This window comes from Molossus molossus, unplaced genomic scaffold (genome assembly GCF_014108415.1).
Source record: "Molossus molossus isolate mMolMol1 unplaced genomic scaffold, mMolMol1.p scaffold_m16_p_6, whole genome shotgun sequence".
NCBI lineage: Eukaryota > Metazoa > Chordata > Mammalia > Chiroptera > Molossidae > Molossus > Molossus molossus.
In genome coordinates, this window is record NW_023425399.1 from 44,151,310 (window position 1) to 44,172,530 (window position 21,221).

A 21,221-nucleotide genomic window follows, 5' to 3' on the forward strand; every position below is an offset into this window, starting at 1 on the left:
TCTCAAAGGATAAGAGATCTTTCTTTCTTATAGCTGGATAGTACTCCATTGTGTATATGTACCACTGCTTTTTTATCCATTCGTCTACTGATGGACACTTGGGCTATTTCCAGATCTTAGCTATTATAAATAGTATTACTATTAACGTGGGGGTACATATATTCTTTCTGATTGGTGTTTCAGGCTTCTTAGGATATATTCCTAGAAGTGGGATCACTGGGTCAAATGGAAGTTCAATTTTTAATTTTTTGAGGTAACACCATATTTTTGTCCATAGTGGCTACACCAGTCTGTATTCCCACCAGCAGTGTACTAGAGTCCCCTTTTCTCCACACCCTCGCCAACACTTGTTATTTTTTTTTTAAATTCCTCACCTGAGGACATTTTTGCATTTTATCTTGAGATATAGAGTGGGAGGGAGAGAAGGAGGAAGAGAGAGATAGAAACATCAATGTGATAGAGACATATCGAGTGGTTGCCACCTGCATGACCCCAACCAGGCCCGTGGACAAACTGCAACCGAGGTACGTGCCCTTAGCAGGAACCGAACCCTGGTCTCTCAGGTTCTCAGGCCAACGTTCTAACCATTGAGCCATACAGGCCAAGGCAACACTTGTCATTTGTTGATTTGTTGATTGTGGACATTTTGACAGGTGTGAGGTGATACCTCATTGTTTTAATTTGCATCTCTCTGATGATTAGTGATGATGAGCATTTCTTCATATGTCTCTTGGCCATTTGTATGTCCTGTTTGGAGAGGTGTCTATTCAGCTCCTCTGCCCATTTTTTAATTGGGTTCTTTGTCTTCCTTTTGTTGAGTTGTATGAGTACTCTCTATATATTGGAAATTAACCCCTTATCTGATGTATCATTGGCAATGATGTTCTCCCATACAGTGGGTTGCCTTTCCATTTTGATGATTGTTTCTTTTGCTGTGAAGAAGCTTTTTAGTTTGATGTAGTCCCATGGGTTCATTTTGTTAGTTCTTTTTTGAATGCTCAGTAAAACTCCCCTGTTAAGCCATTCATGCCTGGGCTTTTATTTTCTTGGAGAGTATTGATTACATCTTCAATATCCTTAGTTGTTATTGGTTTGTTCAAGTTTTCTATCTCTTCCCAGTCCTGTTTTGGGAAACTATGAGTTTCTAGAAATTTGTCCATTTTACTTAGATTGTCGAATTTGTTGCCATATAATTGTTCAGAGTATTTGTTAACAATCCTTTGTATTTCTGTGGTGTCAGTTGTTACTTCTCCTTTTTCCTTTCTGATTTTGTGTATTTGGGTTCTCTCTCTTTGTTTCTTGGTTAGTCTAGCTAAGGGTCCATCAATCTTGTTTATCTTTTTGAAAAACCAGCTCTTTGTTTCATTGATCATTTAAATTGTTTTTTTGGTCTCCATGTCATTTATTTCTGCTCTGATGTTTATTCTTTCCTTCCATCTACTTGCCCTGGGGATTTCATTCTGTTTGCTTTTTAGTTGTTTAAATTGTGAGGTTAGATAGTTTATTAGAAATTTTTCTTGCTTCTTAGGTAGGCCTGTAGTGCTATAAACTTCCGTCTCAAAACGGCTTTTGCTGCATCCCATAGATTTGTGTTGTGTGTTCATTTTCATTGGTTTCCAGGAAGTTTTTAATTTTTTTCTTGATCTCCTCAGTAACCCATTCATTGTTTAATAACATGCTATTTAGCCTCCATGTGTTCATATGTCTTTGCATGTTCTTGTTGCAATTGATTTCTAGTTTCATACCATTGTGATCTGAGAAGATGCTTGATATGATTTCAGTCTTCTTGAACTTGTAAAGACTTAGTTTGTGCCCTAACATGTGGTCTATCTTTGAGAATATCCCATGTGTACTTGAGAAGAATGTGAATTCTGCAGTTTTGGGGTATAATTCTCTGTAGATATCTATTAAATGCATTTGGTCTAGTGCTTCATTTAGAGTTTGTGTTTTCTTGCTAATTTTTTGTCTAGGGGATCAATCCAGTTTTGTCAGCGGTGTGTTGAAGTCCTCTGCTCTGATTGTATTGCTGTCAATGTCTGCTTTGAAGTCCTCCAGAAGATTTTTAATATGTTTTGGTGCTCCTATATTGGGTGCATAGTTTATCGAGGTTATAACTTCCTGTTGGATAGATTCTTTCAATGTTATATATTGACCTTCTTTGTCTCTAGTTATGGCTTTTACTTTTTTTTTTTTGGCTTTCATTTAGAAATCTATTTTATCAGATATGAGTATTGCTACCCCCAATTTTTTTTTTTCTGTTTGCCTGGAAGATTTTTTTTCATCCCTTCACTTTCAACCTGTGTGAGTCTTTTGCTGTGAGGTAGGTCTCTTGTAAACAACATATATATGAGTCATGCTTTCTTATCCAATCAGCTACTCTGTGTCTTTTTATTGGAGCATTCAGTCCATTTATATTTAAGGTGATTATTGATATGTACTTATTTATTGCCATTTTTGTTTAGTGGGGTTCTATTTTTCTTCCTATTTCTTCTACTAATTACAGCAGTCCTTTTAACAATTCTTGCAGTGCTGGTCTGGTACTAATGTATTCCCTTAGCTTTTTTGTTGTGTGGGAAGCTCCTTACTTGACTTTCTATTTTGAATGATAGCCTTGCTGGGTAGAGTAGTCTTGGATTCAGATCCTTGTTTTTCATGACCTTATTACTTCATGCCACTCCCTTCTGGCCTGTAGTGCTTCTTTTGAGAAGTCAGCTGACAGCCTTATGGAGGTTCCTTTGTAGGTAACCTGTTGTTTATCTCTTGCTGTGTTTAGGATTCTCTCTTTGTTTTTAATTTTTAGCATTTTAATTACTATATGACTTGGTGTCGGTCTTTTTGGGTTTTTCTTACTTGGGGTTCTTTATGCTTCTTGAACTTGAATGACTTCTTCCTTCACCAAAAAGAGAAATATTTTGTCACTATTTCTTCAAATATATTCTCTAACTCTTGCTCATTTTCTTGTTTGTGGACTCCTATGATGCAAATGTTATTACGTTTCCAGCTGTCCCACAGTTCTCTTAAGCTATCTTCCTGTTTTTAAATTGTTTTTTCCTTTGGTTTTCTGATTGGTTGATATTTTCTTTTATGAATTTTTATTTATTTTTTTGTTACAGATATTTTACCTTTTTACCCCATTGGCATCCCCCACCCCACCCCACCTCCGCCCCGTCCCCGGCTTAGTTGTCCATGTCCATTGGTCGTGCATACATGCATATAAGTTCTGTGGTTTATCTCTCCCCCCCCCATCCCCTCTTCTGAGGGATGTCAGTCTGTACCCTACTTCCATGTGTCTGGGTCTACTGTATTCCTCAGACTGTTATGTTCATTATATTACATATATAAGTGAGATCATGTGGTATTTGTCTTTTTCTGCTTGGCTTCTTTCACTTAGGATAATACTTTCCAGGTCCCTCCATGTCGTCTCAAAGGATAAGAGATCTTTCTTTCTTACCGCTGCATAGTACCCCATTGTGTATATGTACCACAGCTTTTTTATCCATTCATCTACTGGTGGACACTTGGGCTGTTTCCAGATCTTAGCTATTGTAAATAGTGCTGCTATGAACATGGGGGTACATATATTCTTCCTGATTGGTGTTTCAGGCTTCTTAGGGTATATTCCCAGCAGTGGGATCACTGGGTCAAATGGGAGTTTAATTTTTAATTTTTTGAGGTAGCACCATATTGTTTTCCATAGCGGCTGCACCAGTCTGCATTCCCACCAGCAGTGTATTAGAGTCCCCTTTTCTCCACACCCTCGCCAACACTTGTTGTTTGATGATTTGTTGATGGCGGCCATTCTGACAGGTGTGAGGTGATACCTCATTATTGTTTTAATTTGCATCTCTCTGATGATTAGTGATGTTGAGCATTTCTTCATATGTCTTTTGGCCATTTGTATGTCCTGTTTGGAGAGGTGTCTATTCAGCAACTCTGCCCATTTTTTAATTGGGTTCTTTGTCTTCCTTTTGTGGAGTTGTATGAGCACTCTCTATATATTGGAAATTAACCCCTTATCTGATACATCATGGGCAATGATATTCTCCCATACAGTGGGTTGCCTTTCCATTTTGATGATTGTGTCTTTTGCTGTGCAGAAGCTTTTTAGTTTGACGTAGTCCCATGTGTTCATTTTCTCCTTTATTTCTGTTGCCTTAGGTGATGTATTAGTGAAAATTCTGCTCCGTATGATGTCCGAAATTTTGTTGCCTACATTTTCTTCTAGAATTTTTATGGATTCACGGGTCACATTTAAGTCTTTTATCCATTTCGAGTTTATTTTTGTGTATGGTGTAAGTTGATGGTCTAGTTTCATTTTTTTGCATGTAGCTGTTCAATTTTCCCAACACCATTTATTAAAGAGGCTGTCTTTACTCCACTGTATAGTCTTGCCACCTTTGTCAAATATTAATTGAGCGTATTGCCTTGGGTCCATTTCTGGGTTTTCAGTTCTGTTCCACTGGTCTATATGCCTGTTCTTGTGCCAGTACCAGGCTGTTTTGGTTACAGTCGCTTTGTAGTATAACCTGATATCTGGTATTGTGATCCCACCTACTTTGTTCTTCTTTTTCAAGATTGCTGTGGCTATTCGGGGTCTTTTTTGGTTCCATATGAACTTTTGAAGTATTTGTTCTAGTTCTATGAAATATGTCGTTGGTATTTTGATGGGGATTGCATTGAATCTATAGATTGCTTTGGGTAGTATGGACATTTTAATTATGTTAATTCTTCCAATCCATGAACAGGGTATGTGCTTCCACTTTTTTGTATCTTCCTCTATTTCTTTTTTCAATGACCTGTAGTTTTCTGTAAATAGGTCCTTTACTTCTTTGGTTAAGTTTATTCCTAGGTATCGTAATTTTTTTGGAGCGATGGTAAATGGGATTGTTTTTTCAGTTTCTCTTTCTGTGAGTTCATCATTGGTGTACAAGAATGTCGTCGATTTCTTGACGTTAATTTTGTATCCTGCTACTTTGCCAAATTCATTTATTAAGTGTAGTAGACTTTTGATGGAGTCTTTAGTGTTTTCTATGTACAATATCATGTCATCTGCAAATAATGACAGTTTCACTTCCTCCTTTCCAATTTGGATCCCTTTTATTTTTTCTTCATGTCTGATTGCTGTGGCTAAGGCTTCCAGTACAATGTTAAATAAGAGTGGCGAAAGTGGACATCCCTGTCTTGTTCCTGTTCTTAATGGAAATGTTTTCAGTTTCTGTCCATTTAGTATGATGTTGGCTGTAGGTCTTTCATATATGGCCTTTATTATGTCGAGATATGATTGATTGGTTGATATTTTCTACCCTGTCTTCTAATTCACTTCTCCAGTTCTCAGCTTCCTCTACTCTGCTGTTTAGTCCTTCCAATGTGTTCTTTATTTCTGCTATGTCATTCTTTATTTCTTCTTGGTGGTTTTTCATTTCTATTTGGTTGATTTCAATGTTTCTATTTCTTTACTCATGGTGTTGGTGTCCTCAGTCATGCTGTTGAGCTTCCTCAAGATCATGGCTTTGAATTCTACTTCTGATAATTTGCTTAAGTGCATTTCATTTATCTCATCTTCAGTGTAGAGTCTCTTGTTCTTTTATTTGGGATTTCTTTTTTTGTTTTACTATTTTGGCTATCTCATTGGGTTTTGGAGCCTGCCAAATTTTTCCTGTAGGTGTTAGTGTTCTGCCGTTTGTGGCTCCCTCTACTAGGTTTGGATGAACATGGGAGGACCCATGTTAAACACCACTGTCATGTCTTACTTTCCTGGGTAGATTTGCAAGCCCAGGAACGTTCAGTTATTTTCTAACTTTTTGCCTGGAGGCTATTAGTTGTGGTTACTTGAAGAACCTTGGGCTCTCAGTTGAATGAAAAACTCCCTCAGGTGTTCAGTGTAAGGGGATTTCCTGAGGATGGGGCAGATGCTGGTTGTTAATGAGCCTCAATTTGCATTTCAATGCTACCCCTGGGTGGGGTTGAATCTCTGTGTGGGGGGCGGCACCACCTCTCCCCAGAGTCCGGGGAAGGAGTAAGATGGCCACCCTCCTGGGTGGCTGCAACTCAGCAAAAGCTCTGAGCACTCTCCAAATCCCTAGTGTTTCCACACAGTTTCCGTCTAGTCTTCCCTCTGTGTCAGAGCCCAAGGTGAGTGGTTGTGGCTATTTTAGTGCTCTGTCCTGGCCCTCTGTGCTGTGGAGCGTGCTTGGGATTTTAACCTCGAGCTTGCTGCTCACAGCTAAGACAGCTGCTGTCTGTGGGCTCCCAGGCCCTCTCTCATGCCTCTGCAATCCTACCAGGATCTGTTCAGTGTCCCTGGTCATATGGTCCTCGAAAGCTGCTTTTCTGTTGCTTTTTTCTGATGATTTGTCCTTATTTTAGTTGTAATTTCAGTTTGGTCCTGGGATTCATCTGTGTAGCTTCCAATCACTCTGCGGTCATTTTGGAATCTCCCTAGGAGTTTTAAAGTTAGAATGAAGGAATAGGGAGGGACTTGATAAGGGGCCCAATAGAATCAGGGAAGTGAAAAATTTTATAAATTGTGAAGGGGGAATCAGTCCATGTCAAAACCATCTGAGTTTGATAACTGGCACTTATTGAAGTTAGACTCTTACCCTTTCACAGAGACTGGGAGACAGGAGTCCTATTCGCAGGTGTCAGCTGAAAAAAAAAACAGGACATTTTTGTGGCAGCCTTAAATTTTCTCAAAGAGGCACTTTAAGGGAGGGCTAGGGTCATCCTAGCGATGTGGCTATAAGCTGTTAGGAAACACATTAGTGTTTGTTCAGGTCTTTTTAAGCCAAGGTTGAGGCCTAGATAGTAAGAGTATCCTGACCAGAGTTGGGTCAAGGAGAGAGTGTTTGTCACAGAAAAGCACAGAATTCTCTCTCTGTCCCTGAAGAGTGCTTTCTGTGGTTGGAAACATGACCTGCATTGACATTAACATTAGAAGTGGCCAATGAGTATCTATTAATGACCTTATCATAGGGTTTCTAGAAAAGGAGGCTGGGCCTTGGCTGGTTTGACTCAGCAGTTAGAGTGTCGGCCTGCAGACCAGAGAGACCCAGGTTTGGTTCCAGCTAAGGGCACGTACCTTGGTTGCAGTTTATTCCTGGCCCCCCTTGGGGTTGTGTGGGTGGCAATCAGTTGATGTGTCTCTGTCATATGAATGTTTCTCTCTCTCTTGCTCTTTCTTTCTTTCTCTCTCCCTCCCTTTCTATCTGAAGATGAATGCAAAAATGTCCTCAGGTGAGGAAAAAAAAAATAGAAAAGGAGGCTGAAAGATGAGAAGTGCAAATGAGCCTTGAAAGATGCTGAAATTTGAAATAAGTGAGAGGGTCAAAGTGCTAGATAGGAAAAAAAGAGGAAGGAGGGAAATTGGTGAGGTCCTCTTCTAGGAACAAAGAGTAGATCAACTTGTGTCATCGTTGGTAATAAGAATGGAAAGATGGAGACCTTAAAAAATGAGGCTAAGGACTCTGGCTCGTCCCAGAAACAGTGAGGGCTGGCAAAAGCTTTTGAGTAAGGGAGTGAGGTGAAGAAAGCAGGGTTTTAAACAGATTAGTGATAGTCAGTGGAATGGATGAGTTTATACCTACAGTGGCCAAGGGGCAACTAGAGCCCTTGTAGTGATAACCTCTTACATGCATTGATTATAAATGTTCTACAGACCCTTCCTAAGTAGTAATAGTGTTAATAATAATAACATGCTATTATTATTTTAACATTTACTGTCCTTATAACAGATGAGAAAACTGTGGCATAAAGAGGTTAAGCGACTTACCCAGGGTTATAGCTATTAAACCCAAACCCAGGCATTCTGGCTTCCCAGCCCAGGCTGTGACCCCTACACTGTATGGTTTAGTCTCCAATACTTTCAAAATGTTCCATGAGCCTTTGGCACATTTACTGTGGAGCCTCAGTACACCCAGCCACAGATGACATACACACAAAAATAGATTGGCAAGTGGTCAAGGACAACTTAAAAAAAAATAGTGCAGAAAGTTTTTTATTTCTTTCTTGATCTCCTTGATAACACATTCGTTTTTAACAACATGCTATTTAGCCTCCATGTGTTTGAATGATTTTTAGTGTTTTTATTGTAATTGATTTCTAGTTTCATGCCATAGCAGCACTATTTACAATAGCAAAGATCTGGAAACAGCCCAAGTGTTCATCAGTAGATGAGTGGATAAAAAAGCTGTGGTACATTTACATAATGGAACACTATGCCGCTATAAGAAAGAGAGATCTCTTACCCTTTGAGATGACATGGAGGGACCTGGAGAGTATTATACTGAGAGAAATAAGCCAGTCAAAGAAAGACAAATATCACATGATCTCACTTATTTGTGGAATATAATGAGCAAAATAAGCTGACAAATAAAATAGATTCAGAGACTTGGAAGTAGAGAACAGACTGACAAACCTCAGAGGGAAGCAGATTGGGGGGTGGGGAGGGAAGAGATAAACCAAAGAACTTATATGCATATATGCATAACCAATGGACACAGACAACAGTGTGGTGAAGAGGGTGTCAATGGGGGAAAAAAGGAGGAACATCTGTCTTTCAACAATAAAGACATTAACATTAAAGAAAAAATAAAAAATTAAAAATTAGTGCAGAACTGAATAGTTTGTGAAATGGTCATGTCTGTCTTAAAAACACAGTTGGTGTTTGTTTCTGGTTTCATGTTTTTGGCTCACCACTAGAGAATCCTTCTGATGCTCTGGCATGTGGAAGGAGACTGTTGGGTGACATCATACCCAGGTTGATAATATAATAAGCGAATATCCTTCCAGGGAGTGTTGACAAGAGGTTTTTTCCCCCCTTCTTGTGCCATAGTCTGTTGGCTAGCTCTCTCCTTAGCTCTTAGGTTTTATAGGGCAGAGACCTAGTTTTTCAAATATATATTTCTTTTATCAAGATGCTGCTTATTGATGAAAATCCAACATTATTCCAACAGATGAGCCTGTTTCACCAGAGGTAAAGGCTTCATCCTGGGAGAAGGGTGGAGATTTTCATCCAGGGTGGTCATTTAAAGCATTTAGATTTGGGGAGTGGAGCTGTGGTAAGATGGGGAGATCATTTCCAGCAAGGGTTGGAGGAGTTGTGGCAGGGCTGGCTGGACAATCCACATTGTTGTTGATAACTTGCCCTTGAGCCAAATCTCTCCTCTCAACTGCTTGTGCTTCTTGCTACCAATTTTAAAAAGGAATGCCAATTTAAAAAAAGATTTTTGAAGTGCATTGTTGGCTTAGTGTAGCATGTGATGGCTGGCGTGAGTTCTTAGCACAGCTCTGCTGCCAACTGTTCCTATCATCTCCAGCAAAGCGGTCTATCATCCCCGTGACCCTTGTTCTCCTCCATCTGCAGAGTGAATATGGTGCCTACCTCCTGTAGTTGCTGTGATAATCTAGATAAAGCCCTGAGCTTTATATACATATGAATCACTCAATAGACAGAGCTAATATTAATATCAAAGAGAACACAATAGAAGATAAAGTGGGATAATAAAGATGGCATAGTAATGAAATAAAGGGGAGGACAGCCCTGGCTGGTTTGGCTCAGTGGTTAGAGTGTTGGCCTGGGTTTGGTTCCCGCTAGGGGCACCTGACAAATAAATAAATAAATACATAAATACATAAATAAATAAATAAATAAATAAATAAATAAAAAAGGGGGGAGGACATTAGTAGCCACATGAGCTATATACAAAAAAAATAATGCACATGTGTGTATTTTTTTTTCTTTCTTTTTTTTTTTTCCTCACCTGAGGACATTTTCTTGCATTTATCTTCAGATAGAGAGGGAGGTAGAGAGGGGGGAAGAGAGAGAGGAAGAGAAACGTTGATGTGAGAGAGACACATCGACTGGTTGCCACCCGCACAACCCCAACCAGGGCCGGGGACAAACTGCAACCAAGGTATGTGCCCTTAGTGGGAACCCAACCTGGGACTCTCCAGTTCACAGGCCAATGCTCTAACTGCTGAGTCAAACTGTCCAGGGCACATGTGTATATTTTTAATAACAAAAGGATAAAAGTATAAGAACATCCTAGAGAGTAAAACAGAACACTAAATATAACCAAAAATGTAGTGAAAAGAAAAAAATGTTAAATATGGCAGCAAAATTGGTCCAAGGACCAGCATCACTATGCTGCCATACATCTGGTTCTTGGGTCCTCTCTCCGCCACACACATGCACTGGTTTTCAAGGGCACTGTAGAGCAGCAGTTCTCAACCTGTGGGTCATGACCCCTTTGGGGGTCGAATGACCCTTTCACAGGGGTCGCCTAAGTCCTTTGGAAAACACATATTTCCAGTGGCAATTCATAACAATAGCAACATTACAGTTACGAAGTAGCAACAAAATAATTTTATTGTTGGGGGTCATCACAACATGAGGAACTGTATTAAAGAGTCACGGCATTAGAAAGGTTGGGAAGTGTTGCAATAGCTCAAGAATAAAGTATATGGTAGGCCAGTGTTGGAGAGATGCATAAACAAAGTTCAAATTCTTTATTGTATTACTTCTCAGAGTCCTTGATACATAACTGTGACACTCCATGAGGGGACCTGTAGTAGGAAATGGTTTTCAGACAGTGGAATTTTTTTAGGGAGGAGGAAAAGGATTCTGGAGACAATGTCATAGAAGTAGTGTTCTTTGGAACACATTTAGGTAATGCCATCCCCAGCATTTTATCCTTTGTCTCATGACAAGCTCTACATTTCACACCCAAATATGCTGAATGTGTTTCCTCTTCCTGGAATTTTCCACCCCAGGTCTCAACATAGCTTCCTCCCCTTCTCCTCATTCAGGTCTCATCTCAGATGCCCCTCCTCAGAGAGGTCTTACCTGACCACTTGACCCCGTCCCTCTCCATCCCAAAGCACTATCACTATTTGAAATCTGTGAAGTGATGTATTTGTTAACATTTTTATCATCTGTTTCTCCTTTAGAGTGTAAGTTAATTTCCTGTGCATATGGTTGTATTCCTGGCCTTTAGAACAGGGTCTGGCACACAGTAGGTGCTCCTTTGAAAGAAAAAACACTGAACTTAAGCCTTTCTGTTAAACAGGGTGGAAGACCATGATGATCTCATGCCAATATTTATGCAACACGACACAATTCTGAGATCAACTTACGGTGAATACTTTTTGGCTGAACTAATAGAGGCCCAAGATGAGGAGAATCATGCTGTCGTGTGTGAGGTTGGTGAATAATCCACCTAGGGGTATGCTTAGTGACAGAAATGGGAGAAATAAGCAATGTTGCTCCTGGTTTGCCCAGCACCCCTGGAGCCACCATCCCCTTCTTCTTCCCTATGCCCTTCCAGGTGGCATGCCAAGCCATCTTTCAAGCTGTGGCATCAAGCCCCTTCCCAGTGTTAACAGGTTTTAGGTTTTTAGGTTTATGTGAGGTCCTTCTAGCTGCCCAGGCGGCTGTGGATTCTTTTCCCTGTCTCTAGGGATATGGATAAGAGTTAGGGTGAGGGGAAAAGATCCTCCAGGATAGGAGATATTCTGAGACCCAAAGATCCCAGAGGCCAGAAGTTGGAAACCAGTATCCTGCTGGCAGATGGATTTTGTTTGACTTGGAAAATAATTTTTAACTTTTTGTTTTAACAAAATTCTACAGTTAAAGAAAAATTATGAGCACTTCAGTTCCCTAAATGTTAACACTTTTACCACATTTGCTTTATTATTCTCTTTACTTGCTCTTTCTCTATGTCTACCCATCTATAGAGAACCATATGAACCATTTAAGAGTAAGATACAGATGTAATGCCCCTTCATCACTAAATACTTCAGTGTATATTTCCTAAAAGCAAGGATGTTGTCTTCTATAACTGTAGCACTGTGATCAAGTCAAGCAGTTACTATTCCTTCAATCCTGTCACCTAACCACAGACCCTATTCAGATTTCACTGGCAGTTCTCATGATATTTTTTATAGCAGATGTAAATCCAGGTCATTCATTGAACTCAAGTGTCTGTTTCTTCAATCTCTTGTAATATGGAACAATTTCCCAGTCTTTGTCTTTCAAGACAATGACAGTTTTGAAAAGAACAGGTCAGGCTTTTTTCTTTGAATGTCTCTCAATTTGGATTTGTTCAGTGTTTTCTCGTAATTTGATTTAGGTTATTATGATTAAATTTTGTTGTATTAATGGCAAATATTTAAAAATTAGGAAAGTGTCTATAACAATGGAAATTTCTAGCTTTTCTGGAAAACTCAGAAGGCCTGCCTATTAGGTCTGCTTTTCTGCAGGGCCCCAGTGAGTTGGAGCTTTGGAGCGCTGTCACTGCAGGCTCCTCAGGTGGCCTCCAGCCAGCACTGTTCCCACCCCGCCCTGGGGCTTCATGACCCCTCAGGTGATCTTCCCTACTTTGTACCAGCCTGGTGCTGTGACCCCATCCGTTGCAACTACTGACTCAGGACATGCCCTACAAGTGTCCTTACTCTGCAGTGTCCGTCCAGGAAGGCTTTACTGAGACCAGAGGTAGGGTTAGGAATTAAGAAAGATGAAACCCTCACCCTCTGGTATGCCAGCTGTGGACCCAGAGGTCCACACCCAAGGGAAAGGGTGAGAAGATCAAAAAAGAGAATGGGCAAGCTAGCTAGCTTTAACATGTTTCAGACCAGAGCAGTGAGACCTACCAGGATCCCAGGTGGCTGGTGTGAGCAACTCTGCAACTCTTGAGAACATGTCTCATTCTTGTCTCACCCTGGAGGCATTCATAGAAGGACACTCCTCCCTTACAGAATTTCAGCTAGCAGTGGGTTCCTTCTCTGCATCTGCCACCACAGGATCTGATAAAGAATACCTTACTTCTTAGCCCTGGCCGGTTTGGCTCAGCGGTTAGAGCGTCGGCCTGCGGTCCTGAGAGACCCGGGTTCGGTTCCCGCTAAGGGCGCGTACCTCGGTTGCAGTTTGTCCCCGGCCCTGGTCGGTTGTGCAGGTGGCAGCCACTCGATGTGTTCCTTTCACGTCGATGTTTCTCTCTCTCTCTCTGTTCCTCTCTCTCCCTCCCACTCTACCTGAACAAAAAATGGAAAAATGTCCTCGGGTGAGGATAAAAAAAAAAAGAATACCTTACTTCTGATAGCTGAACATAAGTGTGCTGAGGTATTATTAGGCCTTTTATTGATTTGAGCCAGCTAAAATAGGCCTTCCTTAAAAATAGCATGATGGCATTCTACCTCAGGCCACTCCATCTGGAGCTTTGGGCATTCTGAAGAGCTGAAAATGCTGAAATTGGCATATTCAGCGAGTCTGCCCAGCGGTATGGAGAAATTGTCTGACTGAAAAAAAGTTGAGCCTCTTAGGACTTTAGAATCATTAGAAAATATATGGTGACTGTTCAGCTTTAGGAAGGATAGGGCTATCACCAATGGCATGTGCTTTATGTGTATATAAGAAATGTGAGAAAAATATTTAAAAAATAGTGGTAGTCAAACCTGAGCATACATTAAAATTACTTCTTGGGCTGACTAGATCACAGATTACAGGGACCCACCCCCAGTATTTCTGTTCCAGTAGTGGCCAGAGAATTTTCCTTTCTCACTAGTTCCTGATGCTGCTAGTGCAGGCACCACCTTTAAGAGCTCTGTTTTACTTATTTATTTATGCATTTATTTAATTTATCTTTATTGTTGAAAGTATTGCAGATGCCCCCTTCCCCCATTGACCTCCTCCACCCCACTCCTGCCCCCCACACCAGGCCTTCACCACACTACTATTGTTGTGTCCATGGGTTATGCATATAAATTATTTGGTTAATCACTTCCCACCGCCACCCTCCTTTACCACCCCAAGATTTGTCAGTTTATTTCATGCATCCATGTTTCTGAATCTATTTTGTTCATCAGTTTATTTTGTTCATTATATTCCACATATAAGTGAGAAAATGTGACGCTTGTCTTTCTCTGACTGGCTTATTTCATTTAGCATAATAGTCTCCAGGTCCCTCCATGCTGTCTCAAAGGGTAAGAGAACCTTCTTTTTCACAGCTGCATAGTATTCCATTGTGTAAATGCACCACAGCTTTTTTATCCACTCATCTACTAATGGACACTTGGACTGTTTCCAGATCTTAGCTATTGTAAATGGCACTGTTATGAACATAGAGATGCATAAATTCTTTCTGATTGGTGTTTCCGGATTCTTAGGATATATTCCCAGATGTGGGATCACTGGATCAAATGGCAGTTCCATTTTCAATTTTTTGAGAAAACACCATATTGTTTTCCACAGTGGCTGCATCAGTTTGCATTTTCACCAGCAATGTGCTAGGGTACCCCTTTCTCCACATCCTCACCAGTGCTTGTTGTTTGATAATTTGTTGATGGTAGCCATTCTGGCAGGTGTGAAGTGGTATCCCATAGTCGTTTTAATGTTCATCTCTCTGATGATTAGTGATATTGAACATTTCTTCATATGTCTCTTGGCCATTTGTGCATCGTCTTTGCAGAAGTGTCTATTTAGGTCCTCTGTCCATATTTTAATTGGATTGTCTTACCTTTGTTGAGTTGTATAAGTACATTATATATTTTGGAAATCAACCCCTTATCTGATATATCATTGGCAAATATGTTCTCCCTTACAGTGGGCTCCTTTTTCATTTTGATGTTGGTTTCTTTTGCTTTGCAGAAGCTTTTTAGTTTGATGTAGTCCCATGTATTAATTTTTTTCTTTGTTTCTCTTGCCCTAGACAATGTATTGGTGAAAAGTTCTGCTATGTGTGATGTCTGAGATTGTGCTGCTTATATTTTTTTCTATGATTTTTATGGTTTCACGATTTACATTTAAATCTTTTATCCATTTTGAGTTTATTCTTATGTATGGTGTAAGTTGGTGGTCTAGCTTCATTTTTTTTTGCATCTACCTGTCCAATTTTCCCAACATTATTTATTAAAGAGCCTGTCTTTACTCCATTGTATGCTCTTGCCACCTTTGTCAAATATTAATTGAGCATAATATCTTGGGTCATTTTCTGGGTTCTCTGTTCTGTTCCATTGATCTATATACCTGTTCTTGTGCCAGTTCCAGGCTGTTTTTATTACAATGGTTTTGTAGTATAACCTCATATCCGGTATTGTGATCCTTCCTACGCTGTTGTTCTTTTTCAAGATTTCTGTGGCTATTTAAGGTCTTTTTTTTGTTTGTTTCATATAAACTTTTGAAATATTTGGTGTAAATCTGTGAAATTTGCTGTTGGTATTTTAATATGAATTACATTGCATTTATAGACTGCTTTGGACTGTATGGATATGATATTGATTCTTCCAATCCATGCATATGGTATATGCTTCCACTATTTATATCTTCATCTGTGTCTTTTTTCAATGTCCTGCAGTTTTCTGAGAACAGGTTCTGTGCCTCCTTGGTTAAATTTATTCCTAGGTATCTTAATTTTTGTAGTTCTTGTTGCAATGGTAAGTGGAATTTTATTAAGTTTCTTTTTCTGAGTGTTCATTTTTGGTATATAAAAATGCCATCAAGTTCTGGATGTTAATTTTATCCTACTACTTTGCAGAATTAATTAATTAAATCTAGTAGATTTTAGTGGAGTCTTTAGGGTTTTGTGTATACAATATCATGTCATCTGCGAATAATGACAGTTTCACTTCTTCCTGTCCAATTTGGATGCCTTTTATTGTTTCTTTTGTCTGATCACTGTGGCTATGACTTCCAGTACTATGTTGAATGAGAGTGGTGAAAGTGAACATCTCTGTCTTGTTTCTGTTCTTAAGGGAAATGCTTTTAGTTTTTGCCCATTGAGTATGATGTTGGCTGTAGGTCTTTCATATATGGCCTTTACTATGTCTAGATATGATCCCTCTATTCCCACATTGCTGAGCGTTTTTATCAGAAATGGATGCTGTATTTTGTCGAAGGCTTTTTCAGCATCTATTGATATGATCATGTGGTTTTTATTCTTCATTTTATTTATGTGGTGTATCACGTTTATTGATTTGAGAATATTCTACCATCCTTGCATCCCTTTGATGAATCCCATTTGGTCTTGATGAATAATTTTTTGGTGTATTGCTGGATTCGATTTTCTAATATTTTGTTAAGGATTTTGGCGTCTGTGTTCATCAGGGATATTGGTGTGTAGTTTTTTTTCTTTGTAGTGTCTTTTTCTGGTTTTAGAATTAGAATTATGTTGGCCTCATAAAAGGAGTTGGGAAGTCTTCTGCTTCTTGGATTTTTTTGGAATAGTTTGAGGAGAATGGGTGTTAGATCTTCTTTGAATGTTCAGTAAAACTCCCCCGTGAAGCCTTCCGGGCCTGGTCTTTGGTTTGCTGGGAGTTTCTTTTGTTTTTTAATTTTAATTTTTCTAAATGCAGAGTTTATTGCTTTGAAAACTTGAACAGGCCTACCACGCAAAATGTTTCTTTATTACTGATAAAATTGCAACATACAATAACTTGTCCCTTGAATTAAATGTCCTGGCTTTCTTCAGGCTCCAGAACTTTGTAGGATTTATCTCTCACTTTCTGGAATTCACCAGTGACTCCATCTGATCTGGGGTTTTTCTTTGTTGGGATATTTTTGATTACTGTTTCAATCTCCTTATTTGCTGTTGGTCTGTTCATATTTTCTATGTCTTCATGATTTAGTCTTGGTAGGTTATATTTCTAGGAATTTATCCATTTATTTTAGGTTGTCTAATTTGTCGCCATATATTGTTCATAGTAGTCTCTTATGTTTCTTTGTATTCTTGTTACTAGTCATAATATCTCCTCTTTCATTTCTCATTTTATTTGAATCCTTTATTTTCCTTATTCTAGCTAAATTTTTGTCAATTTTATTTATTTTTTCAAAGAACCAGTTTTTAGTTTATTGGTCTTTTTTTGTTGTTTTTCTAACCTTTATTTCATTTTTTCCTGCTCTGATTTTTGTTATTTCTTTCCTTTTGTTAACTTTGGGGTTAACTTAATCTGCTTTTCCTCATTCCTTGAGGTGTAAAGTTACGTTGTTTATTTGAGATCTCTCTTTTTTTCTTGATGTAGCATTTATTCCTATAAACTTACCTCTTAAAATTGCCTTTTCAGCATCCCATAGGTTTGGTATGTTGTTTTCCACTTTTGTTTGAAGGTTTTTTAAAAATTTCCCTTTTGATTTATTATTTAATTTCTTAGTTGTTTAGGAATGTTTTTAAATTTCCATGTATTTATCAGTTTTTCAGCTTTCCTAATGTTTTTGATTTTTAGTTTTATAACATGTTGCTAGAAAAGATACTTGGTATGATTTCATCTTCTTAAATTTGCTAAGACTTGTTTTGTGACATAATATCTCATCTGTCCTGTAGAATGTTTCATGTGTGTTTGAGAAGATTGTGTATTCTGCTGCTGTTTGATAGAATGTTCTGTATATTTCTGTTAGGTTCATTTGATCTTAAGTATCGATCAAGCCAAACATTTTCTTGTTGATTTTCTGTCTGGATGTTCAATCCAATGTTGAAAATTGGGGTATTGAAGTCTCCTACTCTTCTTGTATTGTTGTCTATTTTCCCTTTCATATTTTTTAGTATTTGCTTAATATATTTATGTAGTCTGGTGTGTGTGTGTGTATGCATAGATATGTGCTTATATTTATGTTTATATTTATTTATGATTGTTATATGTTTTTGATGAATTGAACACTTTATTATTATATAATGACCTACTTTGTCTCTTGTTACCATTTTTAACTTAAAGTCTATTTTGTCTGATATAAGTACAGTTGTCCCTGCTTTCTTTTGGTTTCCACTTACGTGGAATAATTCCCTCCCACCCCCCGCCTTCACTTTGAGCATTAGAGCTGAAGTGTCTCTTGTCCGCAGCATGTATGTTGGGTCTTGATTTCTTATTCATCCAGCCACTCTATGTCTTTTGACTGGAGAATATAATCCACTTACATTTAGAGTAATTATTGATAGGACTTATTAATTGAGGACTTATTAGTTGTTTTCTATTTTGTATTACCTCTGTTCCTTTCATTTTCACTTTCTGCCTTTTGTTGATTGTCTGTAGTAGTATGCTTAGATTCATTTTTGTTTCTCTTTTGGGGATCTACTGCAGGTTTTTGCTTTGTAGTTACTATGAGGCTTACATAAAACATTTTATATGTATAACAGTCTGTTTAATGCTGATAACAACTTAACTTCAATCATATGGAAAAATTATTTATTCTTTTATATTTTCAATGTCACTATTTACCTCTTAAAACATTGTATATTTATTTAAAAAACTATAGCTGTAGTTATTTTATATACTTTTGTACTATAACCTTTATACTAGATTTAAGTGTTATAAGATTACACCATATTACAGTATTAAAATATTATGAATGTGACCCTATAACTACCTTTATGAGTGTGTTATATATTTTCATATGTTTTCATGTTACTAACTAGTATCTTTTCACTTGAGTTTTAAAGAACTCCTTTCAGTATTTCTTATAAGATAGGTCTAGTGGTGATGAACTCCCTCAGCTTTTCTTTGTCTGGGATAGTCTTTATCTGTCCTTCAATTTGGAAGGCTAGCTTTGCTGGAAAAAGCATTCTTGGTTGGCAGGTCCCCACCCCCTGAGGACTTTAAATATATCATCCCCACTTTCCTGCCCTGTACAATTTCTGCTAAGATAGCCTTTATGAGGGTTCCCTTTTAACAATATATAGCCTTTTCTCTCTTGCTACTTTGAAAATTCTCAATTTGTCATTGATTTTTTATTTAATAAATTTATTTATTTTTGTTACAGATGTTTCTCCTTTCCCCCCAACTGATTCCCCTGCCCCCTCCCTCCCCACCCTGTCCCCAGCTTTGTTGTCCATATCCATTGTTTATACATACATGCATATAAGTTCTGTGGTTTATCTCTCCCTCACTACCCCTCTTCTGGGAATGGTCACTCTGTACCCCACTTCCACGTTTCTGGGACTACCCCAGTCCTCAGACTGTTACGTCCATTATATTCCACAAATATAAGTGACATCATATGATATTTGTCTTTCTGTGCTTGGCTTGTTATGCTTAGAATAATACTTTCCAGGTCCCTCCATGTCGTATCAAAGGATAAGAGATCTTTTTTCCTTACAGCTGCATAGTACTCCATCGTGTATATGTACCAGGGCTTTTTTATTCGTTTGTCTACTGATGGACATTTGGGCTGTTTCCAGATCTTAGCGTTGGAAATAGTGCTACTTCAAACATGGGGGTACACATATTCTTTCTGATTGGTGTTTCAGGCTTCTCAGGGTATATTCCTAGAAGTGGGATCAGCAAGTTCAGCAATCTTGAAAAAGAAGAACAAAGTTGGAGGTATCACATTACCAGATTTCAGGTTATACTACAAAGCCACTGTAATCAAAACAGCCTGGTACTGGCACAAGAACAGGCAGACAAATCAATGGAAGAGAACAGAGAACCCAGAAATGGACCCAAGGCAATATGCTCAATTGATACCTGACAAAGAGAGCAAGAGCATAGAGTGGAGTAAACATAGCCTCTTTAATAAATTGTGTTGGGAAAATTGGACAGCTATATGCAAAAAAATGATACTAGACCATCAACTTACACCCTACAAAAGAATAAACTCAAAATGGATGAAAGACGTAAATGTGACTCATGAATCCATAAAAATCCATAAAAAAAAAAAAAACTGTAGGCAACAAAATTTCAGACATCATACACAGCAGAATTTTCACTGATACATCACCTAAGGCAACAGAAACAAAGGAGAAAATTAACACATGGGACTATATCAAACTCAAAAGCTTCAATCATCAAAATGGAAAGGCAATCCACACTATGGTGTTACCTCAAAAAATTAAAAATTGAACTTCTGTTTGACCCAGTTATCCCACTTCTAGGAATATACCCTGAGAAGCCTGAAACATCAATCAGAAAGAATATGTGTACCCCCATGTTTGAAGTAGCACTATTTCCAACGCTAAGATCTGGAAACAGCCCAAATGTCCATCAGTAGACAAACGAATAAAAAAGCCCTGGTACATATACACGATGGAGTACTATGCAGCTGTAAGGAAGAAAGATCTCTTATCCTTTGATACGACATGGAGGGACCTGGAAAGTATTATTCTAAGCATAACAAGCCAAGCACAGAAAGACAAATATCACATGATGTCACTTATTTGTGGAATATAATGGACATAACAGTCTGAGGACTGGGGTAGTCCCAGAAACGTGGAAGTGGGGTACAGAGTGACCATTCCCAGAAGAGGGGTAGTGAGGGAGAGATAAACCACAGAACGTATATGCATGTATGCATGAACAATGGACATGGACAACAAAGCTGGGGACAGGGCGGGGGGGGGGGAGAGTGGGGAATCAGTGGGGGAAAAAGGAGAAACATCTGTAACTAAAATCAATAAATTAATTAAAAAAAGATATGTTCTCTCTATTCTTAGATTGCTGAGCGTTTTTATCAGAAATGGGTGCTGGATTTTGTCGAATGCTTTTTCAGCATTTATTGATATGATGATATGACTTTTACCTTTCATTTTGTTTATGTGGTATATCACACTTATTACTTTGCAAATATTGTACTAGCCTTGCATCCCTGGGATGAATCTCACTTGGCCATGGTGAATAATTTTTTTTTGATGTATTGCTGGATTCAATTTGCTAGTATTTTGTTCAAGATTTTGGCATCTATGTTCATCAGGGATATTGGCCTGTAGTTTTCTTTCTTTGTAGTGTCTTTTTCTGGTTTTAGAATTAGTATTATGCTGGCCTCATAAAATGAGTTTGGAAGTCTTCATTCTTCTTGAAGTTTTTGAAATAAGTTTGAGGAAAATGGGTATTAGTTCTCCTTTGAATGTTTGGTAATAATTCCCCCGTGAAGCTGTCCGGGCCTGGGCTTTTGTTTGCTGGGAGAGTCTTGATTACATCTTTAATTTCTTCTGTTGTTATTGGTCTGTTCAAGTTTTCTATCTCTTCCTGGTCCAGTTTGGGAGACTTTGTGTTTCTAGAAATTTGTCCATTTTGCTTAGATTTTTGAATTTGTTGCCATATAATTGTTCATAGTAGTTGTTAACGATCTTTTGTATTTCTGTGGTGTCAGTTGTTACTTCTCCTCTTTCATTTCTGATTTTGTGTATTTGGGTTCTCTGTCTTTGTTTCTTGGTGAGTCTAGCTAAGGGTGCATCAATTTTGTTTATCTTTTCGAAAAACCAGCTCTTTGTTTCATTGATCTTTTGAATTATTTGTTTGGTGTCCAT

At 38.4% G+C, this 21,221-nt stretch overlaps 1 protein-coding gene across 1 annotated transcript in view; it reads left to right on the top strand.

The window, feature by feature from the left end:
• CFAP61 (cilia and flagella associated protein 61) overlaps positions 1–21,221 on the top strand; it is a 551,989-nt gene that overhangs the window by 45,637 nt on the left and 485,131 nt on the right. The window contains exon 6 of the mRNA XM_036245530.1: positions 11,067–11,199. Coding sequence (XP_036101423.1) covers positions 11,067–11,199 — 133 coding nt within the window. The remainder of the gene's footprint in view (positions 1–11,066; positions 11,200–21,221) is intronic.